The following is a 13,683-nucleotide window of genomic DNA, read 5'->3' as shown; positions in this document are numbered from 1 at the left end:
GGGGAGGGCAGGTGGGGACTGTCTCCCAGCGGGGCCTGGTGAGGTAGTGATGGGGAGGAGGCAGGGCCAGGGACCTTCAGTGGAGCAGCTGTGGGGATCTGTCACAAGAGTCAGAGGGACAGAAAGAGTCAGATGAGCCTTGCCTCCCATCATTCCAAGACACTATGACCCCAGCCACCCTTCTCCACCTACACCACCCTACCCGACCCTCCATTTCTGCCTCTCCTTCCCTGAGGCAGGACCCCACTGCCACCACCACCTCCTTTCTCACCTCCCACCTCCCCAGGCCACCCCTCCATCCTCCCTTCACTGCACCTCTACCTGTCCCCACATGTCCCCCACCCCACTCTACCCTCTGATCACCCCCATAATGCTCCATGTGCACCCCCACCCCACAGCCAAAGGCAAGCCCTGTAGGGTATGCAGGTTGGCAGGGAAGCAATGGCAGGGCTGAGCAGGGAGGCAGGAGGAGCACAGCACAGGGAGGAGCCTGTGACGTCACAGACACCACTCAGGATGTGAGGCTGCTGGCCAGCAAGGGAGGCTGCGTGACCCATGGAAAAGGGGGGCATCTTAGATGCTGCATTTGAGCCCTGGGCTCCTTTCTATGCATCTGGAGCCTGTCTTGTGTCCAGGTGGCCCAGCTACGTGGACTACTACATGTGTGTGGCAATGGCACCCACTGCGTATTCTATAACAGCCGTCCAAGCTATGTGGGTCTAAGCCATAGGGCTTCACCCCTCAGGAGTGTCTTCCCCAAGAGTCACAACCACAGCAGGCACTAAGCAACCAGTGAGTGCCAGCTGTGTACCCAACACTGGGCTGGACTGTTGCACAGACCTGGCCACCTGCATTGGCTCATGGGATGTCTCATGCCTGGCTGGTTCCTACCCACTTCACAGATGGGAGATAGGAAGCAGAGGGCGAAAATGATAGCTGAGGAGGGAGCATGACACCAGGGAAAGGTGAGGCTCCCACTTTGCTCATGGTCTTGGCCTCAAAACCACACTGACTTTGGAACCCTCTGCATAAGACCCAGGACCATGGGCTAGTGAGATGGCTCACCAGGTAAAAGCATTTGCTGCCAAGTTTGATGACCTTGAGTTCAATCCCTGGGTCCCACACGGTGGAAGGAGACAACCAAATCCTCCAAGTTTTCCTTTGATCTACGCGCATAATCTGGGCACATGCACACTGTGCCCTCTCCCGCACCCCGCCCCCCGACACACACAGACCTAGAACCAGACATCTCAAGAACCCCCTTGCTGTACAGGAGAGGCACTTGGCAGCTTGGGATTCTTGCCTGGGTCTCAGCATGCTGTCACTCATCCAGGTATCTGGTCTCTAAGCCTGGGACCCTCTGAGCAATTCAAGCTCAGCCTCGAATAAACTCTGACAATTAAGATGCAAAACACCCGAAACAAACTGGAACAATCAGTCAATCAGTCTAGACACCCCAAACTTCCAGCCTAAGCAGAGGACAGATGAGCAGCCCTGGGCTTTCTACACAGTGAATGGGACTGTCCCCTGACAACCCCACAGAAGGCAGCTGTGGGGACTCCAAAGGGTCATGACCTTGGGGAAGTGGCTCAGTTGGTAGTGTCCACCTAGCATGCACAAAGCCCTGGGTTCCATCCCAACATGGCATAAACCTGGCATGGTGGTGCATGCCTGGGATCCTAGCACTGGGATGGTGGAGACAGGAGGATCAGAAGTTTAAGATTATCCTTGGCTACATGAGGCCAACCTGGTCTACCTGGGAGCTTACCTAAAACAAAAAAGGGGTCATGACCTTGAACTTATAGTAAAATGTGCTTCACTTTTTATTTATTTATTTATTTATTCATTCATTCACTCATTCATTCATTCATTCATTTATTTTTTTGGTCTTTTTGAAACAGGGTCTCCCTGTAGCCCCAGCTGTCCTGGAACTCACTATGTAGAATAGGCTGGCCTTGAACTCACAGAGATCCCCCTGCCTCTGCCTCCCGAGTGCTGGGATCAAAGACGTGCACCACAACACCCAGCTTCACTTTTAAATTTTTTAAAGAGAAAAAGGGAGTGGGAGTACAACTCAGCTACCAATTCAGCTACCAAGCTGGTGCCTAGAACGCATGAGGCCCTGGGTTCTATGCCCAGCATTGGGAGGGGAGAAGTTAGAGTGAAAAAGTGTTGGAGGTATTGAAGGAGAATCACAATGCCAGCCTGGGCTATATAGTGCGTTCAAGGTTAGCTTATACAGTTTATAGAGACTCACTAAAAGGACTGGGGCTATGGCTCAGAGGTAGAGCACCTGCCATGCCCAGCATGCATGGGGCCCTGGATTCAATCCCAAGCATCAATGGGGGATGGCAAAGAAGAAAAAAAGACTATCCCAGCCCCTGCTCACAGGGATATCCACTGTGGCCGTATTTACAACAGGCAAAACAGGACAATCCAGTAAGAATCTTAGTGCTAAGAAAGCCCAGCCCACGCCACTACCCTAGATGATTTTGCAGTCAGTGGCCACAAGAAGGCACTCGAGAGCTAAGTGAAATAAGATTATTACAGCCTGAACAAGTGGTTAAGGTGGCTTATAAGGGAAGACGGGATGGCTCAGCTGGTAAAGGTGCCTGTGGCCAACTCCTGGGACCCACATGCGAGAAGGAGAAAACAGAGTCCCTCTGATTGTCTTCTGGCCTCATACATAAAGGACTTGAAAGATGCCTCAGTGGTTAAGAGCACTGGCTGCTCTTGCAGAGGACTAGGGTTTGATTCCCAGCACCCACATGCTGGCTAACAACTGTCCTAATTCCAGTTCCAGGGGATCTGACACCCTCTTCTGACATCCATGGACATTGCACAACACAGGTGTACTTATGTACATGTAGGCAACACACTCATAGACATAAAAATAAAAATAATAAAGTATTTTAAATAAAAAGAAATAACAAAAGAAAGAAAAAGTTGGGGGCTGGAGAGATGCTCAGTGGTTAAGAACACTGACTAACTTTACATAATAGAACTAACACAAATGACAGAATGTATGAACTCCAGTGGGGGTGGGGGCGGCTATGGGAGGTGCCAAAGGGGAAGGGGAGGGAGTACAAAGATGATTTTATGTATAAAATACACAAAAATTCAATAAACACACACACACACACACACACACACACACACACACACACACACACACACACACCGTCTGTACTTGTAGAGTACCCAAGCTGGGTTCCCAGCACCTACATGGGAAAACCATCATTCACTCCAGTTCCAGAGGGTCTATACCCTCTTCTGGCCTCCACAGGCAGTGCATCCATGAGTGCACTTACATAACATGCAGAACAAAATACTCATATACATAAAATATAAATAAATAAATAAATAAATAATATTTTAAATAACGGGGCTGGAGAGATGGCTCAGCAGTTAAGAACACTGGCTGCTCTTGCAGAGGACCCAGGTTTGATTCTCAGCACCCACATCATGGCTAACAACCTGAAACTCCAGTTCCAGGGACTCCAACGCCCTCTTCTGACCTCCTTGGGCATTGCAGACACAGGTGCACTACATATATGCAGACAATATACTCATACAAGCAAAATTAAAATAATAAAAAAATTGTAAAAATATTTTAGATAAGTAAACATGATTATGAAACTGGGTCAGATAACTGTACTGTGTCCACTCTAAATTTGCTACCTTTCTAACAATGCAATGTGAATTTTTGTTGTTTCTGAGACAGGCCTTACTATATACCTGGGGTTAGTCTCAAACACAGAACAATCCTCCTGCCTCAGCCTCCCTACTGCTGCAATTACAGATGTACACCACCACATCTGGCTAGTAAGATGGTTAAGTCAGAGGTTTGTTTCTTCTTCCCCAGGGCTGCAATACCGTACTAAGATCTTGGGAGTACCTAGGACAACCTAGGGGCAAGGGACTCATTGGGGAAAATGTGTACATAGGGTTAGTGCTAAGTAAACATTAAGAGAGACTGACAGTGCTGAATGTGGTGTGGTACCAGCCTCAAGACACACCATCATCTCCCTGTATTCAGTCCACATCTTACCAGGACTGATTTCCTTGACAAAGGCATTCTATTGAAGTGAGCGTTATGTCACTTCTGGGACTAGGTTATAAGGAGGGCTGAGCCTACTCTCCAGTTCTGCGGCTCATCTGCTGTGGGGAAGCCAACTGTGGCATGCTGTGACCTGTTCCTTTGGAGGCCCACACAAGGAAGACTGAGGCCATCTGCCAACTGCCACATGCCTGGGCTGAGAATCAGGCTCAACAGCCTCCACAAGCCTTCTCATGACTGCAGCCCTGCCCAGCATCTTGTTTTGTTTTGAAATAGAGTCTTAAGGAGCCAGGCAGGCGGGGAACTTGCTATGTAGAATGGGATGGCCTCAAGCGCCCTAGAGATCCATCTGCTGGGATTAAAGGTGTGCACCACCACACCCGCCTTGCTTTATGGTTTTTTGTTTTGTTTTTTTTTTGAGACAGTTTCATGTAGCCCAGGCTAGCCTGGAACTCACTATGAAGCCCAGGATGAATCTGAATTCCTGCTCTTCCTGCCTCATCCTCCCAAGTGGTGAGATTGCTGTTATGCACCACCACACCCAGCTGCCTGAGAGCTCTCAGTGTGGCCAGCTGTGCTGGTTAGCTTCCGTTGTCAGCCTGACACTGGGAAGAGGGACCCTCAGATTGGGGGATTTCCTCTATAAGATCAGCCTATGGGGGTGTCTGAAGCATTTTCTTGATTACTGAGTCATGTCAGAGGGCCCCACCCTCTATAGGCATGGGTGGTGCCACCCTTGGACAGGTGGTCCTAAATTGTACAAGAAAGCAGGTTGAGCTGGGCGTGGTGGTGCACGCCTTTAATCCTAGCACTTGGGAGGCAGAGGCAGGAGGATCTCTGTGAATTCAAGGCCAGCCTAGTCTACATAGTGAGTGCCAGGTAAGCTGGGGCTAGAGCAAGTGTTTCCTCATGGTCTGTGCTCCAGGTTCCTGCCCAGAGTTTCCACCCTGTCTTCTCTCCATGATGAACTGTAAGCTGAAGGTGGAAAAACCCTTTCCTCCCCACACTGATTTTGATCAGTGTTTTATCACAGAACTAGAAGGTAACTAGGACACCAGCCCAGAGGTAAGGACCCAGTGTACATGAATTTATGTGTCATCCTCACTTGAGAGGTAAGGAAACTGACATACGTTTAAATAAGCCATTTGCCTAAGATCACAGAGTCCCCTCTTTGTCTGGTGGCACAATTCTTTTGGACTATAGTTTGTCAACTGCCACACACTTGCCAACTAGGGATGGCTCAAGTGACACTGGTAGGTTGTGACTAGCATTTAAGAAGTACAAAGGGTTGGAGCTGGAGAGATGGCTCAGCGGTTAAGAACACTGGCTGTTTTTGCAGAGGGCCTGGGTTCGAATCCCAGCACCAACATGGCAGTTAACAACTGTCCATAACTCCAGTTTCAGGGGATCTGACAGCCTCTTCTGACCTCCTCGGGCACTGCATGACACGGGTGCACTTACCTACAAGCAGGCATAACATTCATACATATAAAATAAAAATAATAAATAAAATATTAAAAAAAAAAAGAAGTACAAAGGGAGCTGGAGATGTAGCTCAGTAGGCAGAGTGCTTGCCTGGCATGCAGGCAGCCCCGGGTCTGGTCCCCAGAACTGCATAAACTGGAGGTAGTGGCACACAGCTGTAACCCTAGCACTTGGGAGGTGGAGGCAGGAGGATCAAAAGTTCAAGATCATCCTCAACTACATAGAGTTCATGGTCAGCCTGGGCTGCATGAGGCTTTGTTTAAATAAAAAAGCACCCAGGGGCAGCTAGGCATGGTGGTGCCTTCTGTCATCCCAACACTTGAAAGTCACTTGCAGGAGAATTGCACGTTTCAAGCCAGCCAGGGCTAAAGAGTAAGATACTCTCTAAAATCAAAAATAAGAAACTGTGTTTCTCAAGCTGGGTGCTTGTCCCCGCAAGGGACATGTAGCTGAGCACCAATCCACCCACCCATCCATCTGCCTGCTCATCCAAACGCGAGAGCCAACTGTCATGCCAAGTCCTACAGAGGCCAAGCTCTGTACAGGGCGGTGGCCCCCAGGCCCACCGCAAGGGTTCCAAACCATGCCTCTGTGAGCTGCATGCCACAGGCAGGGATTGAGGGCCAACATAGTCTTAAGATCTCAGTTGAAAGTGGACATGGTGGTGCTAGACTGTGATCCTAGCACACTGGAGGTAGAGGTGGGAGGACCAGGAGGACTCAGGGCCTCCTGCATGCTAGGCGAGCATCCTACCAACTGAGTCACAGCTCAGCCCTATGCATCAGTTTTGAAAGTGTATCAGTTTACACTGACAATGGAAAGTCAGTACTGGGTAAACTGGTCATCTCAGGAAAGAATCCAGCACATGGTGGGTGCTCAGCCAATACCCATCAATCAGGGCTCAAAGTTGCACTCACCTAGCTGTCACCTGTGAGCCAGCAGGAGGAGCTCACATATGGGACAACAGGATCAGAGAGGCAGTCACCTGAAATAGGACCGGGCCTGGGGCTGACTGACTCTACAACCACTTCTGACTTCTGACTCTCAGAGCTGGGGGAGGAAGACTCCTCACACACAGGCCATGCCCTGCACCTCCTTGTCTTTCCCCGAGTGGACATAATATACCCTCGGCCCTCTGACAACCTTGTGCTAGCTGCATGGCCTTCCCCACAACAGCTGCAGGTACAGACAAGAACAGACACAAACAAGTGCCTACTGTGTGCCCTCCACGCATCAGCTCACAGACTCTAACTAAGACTCCCACCCACCCTACCCTAATATCTAGAAGAAACAGGTTGCTCAAGGTGACACGGCAGGTGGTCTGTCTATAAAATCATGGCTGTTCAAGGCATGTTCATGATTTCTGCCATCCTGGCCCTTGCTGATGTGATCTGTTCCTCTTTTTACTTCTCCTCAGGTCTTTTTTGAATAAGTAAAAGATCCACTCCACCAGAATAGAAGGGAACCCTGCCCTGAATTCTCAGGTTTAAGACTCACAAGACCAAAGACTCATTTCCTCTCAAGTAAAGAGTGTCAAAAACCGGGTATGGTGGTACAAGTCTTTAATCCCAGCACCCCAGAAGCAGAAGCAGGTTGATCTCTGTGCCATCAAGGCCAGCCTGATCTACATAGTGAGTTCTAGTCAAGCTGGAGTTACACAGTGAGAACCTGTCTCAAAACAAAACAAACACAAAAGAATAACAATTAGAGTCAGTCTCAAGGATGTGACTCTCGGTAGGCTAAGCATGCTCCAGTGGACAGACCCACAATGAAGGGCATTTGGGGGAGACAAATTGGATTCTCTCTATGTAAATAAAATAAAGCAGGGCAGGGCGGCACATGCCTTTAATCCCAGCACTCGGGAGACAGAAGCAGGTGGATCTCTGAGTTTGAGGCTAGCCTGGTCCACAAAGTGAGTTCCAGGCCAGCTGGGGCTACTGGGAGACCCTGTCTCAAAAATACTAAATTAAAAATAAATAAATAAATAATAAATAATGGTGTTATGCTTGTGTAATAATAAATAAATAAATAAATAAATAAATAAATAAATAAATAAATAGAGTACCGGGTGGGGAAGAGTAAGGGGAGGTAGGGAAAGGAGGGGATCTAAATACGATAAAAATATATTGTATGAAAATAGCAAAAATTGAAAAAAGGAGAAGTATCAACAAATCAGTAAGACAGTGACCAAGAACCCAAAGCTGAAAATGGCCAAGGATATAAACAGTTTCATGGAAAAAATGACTCTTAATACATGAAAATGTGTCTTATCTCTCACAATGAAAGAAGCGTGACTTAAAACAGCACAAAGCACCATTTTCGCCTGTCAGACAGGCTCTTCAATACATCGGCGAGGCTGGTGGAAAGAGGCCCACGTTGCGCTGCTGATAAAGCTTAACCAACTGATGCTCCACAGAGGGCAGCTTGGAGATCACAAATATAAAGCCATATGGCTTTAGAGTCAGAAACCTTTCAAAGAACTTATTCCCAGCCATGCATGCTGGTATAGACTTCTATCGCCAGCTACTTGGGAAGCTGAGACAGAAAGACAAGTCAAAGGCTTAACCAGGCAACTTAGCAGTATTCTGTCTCAAAATAAAATTTTTCAGAGGGGGTGAAAGAGATGAATCAGGGTTAGAAGCTCTTGCTGCTCTTCCGGAGAAACTAAGTTCATTTCTGAGCACGTACATATGGTAGAGCATAGTGCCCACTAACTCCAGATCCAAGGGGTTCAACACCCTCTTCTGGCTTCCGCAGGCACCAGTATATACTCACACATGCACATGAATAAAAATATATTTAAAGCATTTTCAAAGGGCTGATTATCTGGTTCAATGGTAAGTGCTTACCTAGAAACTCCCAGTAAGCACTAGGGGTGTGGCTCAGTGGTAGAGCACGTGCCTAGCATACACAAAGTCCTGAGTTCAATCCCTTGACCACAAAATTACAATAATTTACCCTGCAAAATGCCATCCATACTAAGTACATGCAACCTTGCCCACAAGAACAGGATGACTTTAGAAGGCCAAGGACTGACTAGAGAAATGTCCCATCCACTTAACAGGCTCAACCCACTGCACAGCTGTGTGAAAGGAATGAAGAGCAGCCTCCAAGGCCAAGTTAAAGGACAGAAGCAAGGTGTAAACCCATAGGCAGCGCCTGCTGTCACATACAACACTGGAGAGCAGACTACGCACATGTGCAGTTGCTCATGCACACAGTGAACAGAAACAGAAGAGCTTTGCTCAGGAGGGACTGAGAAGTCTTCAGTATGGTTCATTTGGTTGTTGGGACAGAATCTCATGTAGCTCAGGCTGGCCTCCAACTCCCTATGTAGCTGAAGATGACCCTTAACTTCTGATCCTCCCGCCTCCATCTCCTCAGGGCTGGGGTTACAGACAGGCACCACCACACCTGACTTTTGTATGTTTGAACTGCAAAAGAACTGAGTGCTTCCCAGTACGGTTAGCTCCCATCCCACTGTGTCCTGTGCCCCTGCCTAGACCTGGGCTCCCATGAGCTGGCCCTGGTCTCAAGCGTGCACTGTGGCCAGGAGTCTCAGGGAACAAAGGAGTGGGTGACAAAGGACAGAGCGTTTCCCAAGGCAGCAGGACAGGCAGGCAGGACAGAGCGGGGAGGAGGGCCAAAGCTGCCGGGTGTTTCTACCTGGGGGGCCGGAGCCGGGGAAGCCTGGCTATCAGGAGTCTGAGCGCCGAGGCCAGCTCCTTTGGCGACAGGTGTGGCCAGGGCTGGGTCTTGGGCAGGAGGTGGGGCGCTGACTATGACCGAGGCAGGCACCGAGAGGTGGGGACCCTCTGTAGAGAGGGGCTGCTGGCTCCTCTCCTGCAAGGGGCGACCCACACAGGGTCAGAAGGCCCCCAGAGGCCATGGGCTCCCACCTGAGTCTGCCACCCCCACTGATGCTCATGGATATCTGAACACCCAGGTGCTGAGCAGGCACACCTCAGAACTTTTGTCTACTCTGAGCTCAGCCCCACCACCTCTATCCACTCTCCTTAGAGTCACAGCTATTTGTCCATCCATGTCTTGTCCCTCTCTCTGAGATCCCTCTGCTTGTCTGTCAGATGACCTAAAAGGTGTTTGTCAGTCAGTCATCCTCGAGTCCATCAATCAGCCCTTCCCCTTGTCCAGCCCTTAGTCTGCCAGTCCCATCTCTTGTTTAACAATCTGCTCATCTGTCTGCCTTATGGGCTTCCTGTCCCTAACCCTGAGATCGCCCTGTAGCTGCCACTCAGCCCTTCCCTCTCCCCCTCCCTCCCCTGTACCTGGGGCAGGAACATCTGGAGGGAATCCTGAGTGAGGATGGCCGTGGTGGCCGCAGAGGATGGCTGCCCCAAGATGATCTTCTCTGGGCTGGATGCCAGGCCTGGGCTGGCCTGGGGCGGGGTGGCCTGAGGCTGGTTGGCTGCCTGTGGAGTGGGGGCCTGCGAAGACTGCTGTGTCTGTGGCTGCTGGAGACCCAAGGGCAGTGGTGTGGTGACAGCAGGCGGCACCGGGGCGGTGGGCTGCACTGCCAGGATGGGCGTGGCTTCCCCTGTGGAGGCAGCTGGGGCCGGGGGCTGGACCAACCCTTCTGGGGCATTGAGCATGGCCACTGCACTGGGAGGCAGGGTGACGCCCTGAAGGACCGTGGTGGCTGTGGGGCCAGAGGGGGTTGGCTGGCTCTGGGTGGGCAGGCTGCTGGTGGCCAGTGTCACAGGCATTTGGAAGAGTGCAGGCTGGCCCACCTGGATAGGGGCAGCAGAGAGGATGTGTGCAGCACTGTGTGCTCCAGAGTGGGGTGCCAGCACAGGACCCAGACTCAGTGGGCCTGCCAGATTCTGGTTGGTGAGGATTGGGTTTGCGATGAGCTGTCCACCTGCATGGGGTGCTGCGGCTGTGAGGATCTGGCCACCCACGTTGGCAGGAAGGGCAGAGAGTGGTTGGGGGAGCTGCACAGCCGGAGTGCCCGGCAGCAGGAACTGGTTCTGGCCCTGCAGCATGTGCTGGGCTGGAATGACAATGCTGCTGCCTTGATTGAGGAGGTGGACACTCATGGGCTTGCTGAGGGCTCCAGGGGGCTGTGGCGGGGCTGTCCCTGAAGAGGTGACTGGTGGCTGCTTGAACACGTTGGCCTGTAAGGCTGGTGCCGGGAAGCCAGACAGCACCACATTCTGGCCAGCCTTGCCTGCCGCCATGAAAGTCAGGTTCTGGGGGGCTTTGGGCTGCTGAGGGAGGGTGCCTGGCTCTCCCTGGATGGTGAGGGTGGCCCCTGTGGGGGCGAAGGGCTTGGGTGTCAGCTGGTAGAGTTTGGGGGGCAGGACCCCTGCAGGTTTGGGCTGGATGGGCGTGGGGGTTCGATGCAAGATCACACTGGGTGCTTGTACCAGTGGTGATGTGCCGAGGCCAGGGGCCACTGCCAGAGGCTGTCCCGAGGGTGCCCCACTGGCCACTGCGGTGGCAGCCCCTGTCCCGGCGAACACTGAGTTCCCATTGAGTGTGGTGGTCACCGCAGCTGGGAGGGTCTTCTGGATGACCAGTCCGGCCCCCTGGGGGGACACACCTGCGGATGCCAATGTCACTGGCTCTGAGGGACCGGCTGCTGAGGCCAGGTAGCCACTGACAGGCACCTGCTTGGCCAGAAGCTGGGAGGTGGGTGGGTTGAGGGCCATGACGGGCTGGCCTACTACTTGGATAGGTGCCAGACCCAGGGTGGCTGCTGTAGCACCCCCAGGACTTCCATTGGGCAGGCCCTGGAGGCCAGGGATGGGCTGCAGAGTCACGTTGCCCAGGCCCACTGGCTGCAGGAAGGGCTGGACGCTTAGGGCCTTGTTGACCACATCTTGGGGCGGCACCAGGGCCTGGTGGGTCAGTACGGTGGGTGGGGCCTGCAGACCTAGCAGATCACCACCGCCTGGGAAAAGGGCCTGGGTTCCTGCAGCCACCGCAGCTGCCCCTGCGGCACCAGTTGCTCCAGCCCCACCGTCAGCAGGCTGTAAGGTGGGCAGCTGGAAGGGACCCAGGTCCAGTTCAGCCTCTGCCTCCAAAGTCTGCTCTGTGATGTTGGCCTCCTGGAGACTCTGCTGAAGGATGTCACAGGGCTGGTCTGCGCTCCCGCCGCCCCCGCCCCCGCCTCCTGTCGCAGGCGAGCCCAGAATATCATCTTCTAAGAAGTCCAGGTCCACACTAGGGGCAGGCTGGCTGGGTTCTGGGTTCAGGTGGTTGCCAGAACTTTCTTGCACGTGGAGCTGGAGGTCAGGGAAGAGAGAAGGTAAGTGCTGAGGTCAGCAAAGGGACACTTGGGGTCAATCTACCAAGATCAAAAACATTCTATCTGGGAGCAGCTGGATGCAGAACCAAACCCTGGCATGGTCATGGGCTTGACTATGCAATCTAGGTATTGCTTAATCTTACCTCAGTTTCCCCATCTACACCTATCAGTAGAAGGCAATAAAAATATTGGGAGAGGGTCTGAGGAGATGGCTCAGTGGGCTATAGCACTTGCTGCATAAACCTCACAACCCTCAAATCCCAATCCCCCGGTAGAAAGAGAAGGAAATTCCTGAAAACTGTCCTCTGACATGCCTGTACCCCTACTCACACACACACATCACTCACACACATGAATCATATACACCATAATAATAAAGTAAAACATATGCACATATTTTTAAAAACAGTCACAGAGGGCCAGCAAACCTGCTAAGCGGGAAGAGGTACGGGCATGCTGACTTAACAACATGAACGACATCCTTGGAACTCACAAAATAGCAGCAGAGAACTGACTCCTGAGAGTTGTCCTCTGACTTCAACACGTACGACATGGCACATTCCCCCCTGCACATGCATGTGCATATGCAGATACATGCAACTAAAATTTAAATAGGCACAGAGACCCACAGTATGTACTTATGACTCTGGTACCCAAAAAAGATGCAAGTGTTTGTTCTTCCCTGAAACAGAGTCTCATGTAGCCTAGGCTAGCCTCAAGAAGACTACCTAGTCCAGGTTGACCTTTTGCTTGCTCAAACTAGCCTAGAACTCACTAGGTAGTCTAGGCTGGCCTCAGCTAACTCTATAGACAAGGATGACTTTGAACTCCTATTTCTCCTGCATCCTGTTCCTGCTGGGATCACAGGCCTGCATCACCACGCCCAGCTGTTTAACTTCTGTGAGAGCAAACTTTCCCAGGTGCTCTGGGTGATACACATGTCATGGCATAATGACTCAGGCCCACCCTCAAGAGTCAGCATAAGGCTAAGAATGTCACGTCATCTATGACACACACACAAAACCCTCTTAGCTCCAAGTTAGAGACAGGAGTTGGGGAAAAGACAGGCCACAACCTGGCAGCTGCCACCTGGAAGCCAAGGTGCTACCCCACTGGGAGTTCAACACTCCCTTTCTCTGGGGCAGTGACCCTCGATGCGCACAGCTAAACAAGCACATGGCCCGGAGTGCCACAGGCTGCACTCAGGCTTGAGACCTGCCAACTTCTTTGATCTCTGACCAGGTGACATCAAAATCTATAGTTTGAAAGACCCCTCAGGGGGCTGGAGAGATGGCTCAGTGGTTAAGAACACTGGCTATCCTTGCAGAAGACCTGGGTTCGAATCCCAGCACCCACATGGCAGCTAACAACTGTCCGTAATTCCAGTTCCAGAGGATCCAACAACCTCTTCTGTCCTCAATGGGTATTGCACAACACGGATGCACTCACCTACATGCAGGCAGTGCACACATAGACATAAAAAAATAAAAAGATTTATTTAAAAAAATAAAAAAACCAGAGTTGAGGCTAGGCATGTGTCTCAGTTGGTAGTGGGTGCCTGGCCTGCACAAACATGGGTTCCATCACCAGCACCAGCATGTTGGGATTGTGGTGGTGCACATCTGTCACCCCAACACCTGGGAGGTGGAAGCAAAAAGACCAGAAGTTCAAGGTCATCCTCAGCTACACAGGGAGTTCACAACCAGCTGGGGCTACATGAGCCCTTGCCTCAGAAAACCAAAATGAATCAATTTCAACAAAGGTCATGAAAGAATAAAGATACAGGGTGGTCACTGCTGTAACTGGGTCTCTAAATCTAAGAGGCAGGTGGATCTCTGCAAATTCTAGGCAAGCCTGGTCTTGTAGT

General features: G+C 51.3%; 1 protein-coding gene across 1 annotated transcript in view; it reads right to left on the bottom strand.

The window, feature by feature from the left end:
* The window catches only part of Bicra (BRD4 interacting chromatin remodeling complex associated protein), a 77,367-nt gene that overhangs the window by 8,875 nt on the left and 54,809 nt on the right, over positions 1-13,683 (bottom strand). Inside the window, exons 6-8 of the mRNA XM_029558272.1 lie at positions 9,832-11,793; positions 9,212-9,388; positions 6-98 (exon numbers count right to left, since the gene is read on the bottom strand). Of these exons, the coding sequence (XP_029414132.1) occupies positions 6-98; positions 9,212-9,388; positions 9,832-11,793 (2,232 nt within the window). The remainder of the gene's footprint in view (positions 1-5; positions 99-9,211; positions 9,389-9,831; positions 11,794-13,683) is intronic.

This window comes from Nannospalax galili, unplaced genomic scaffold, assembly GCF_000622305.1.
Source record: "Nannospalax galili isolate Female #2095 unplaced genomic scaffold, S.galili_v1.0 scaffold432, whole genome shotgun sequence".
Classification (NCBI taxonomy): domain Eukaryota; kingdom Metazoa; phylum Chordata; class Mammalia; order Rodentia; family Spalacidae; genus Nannospalax; species Nannospalax galili.
This window is presented reverse-complemented; position numbering and strand designations above follow the sequence as displayed.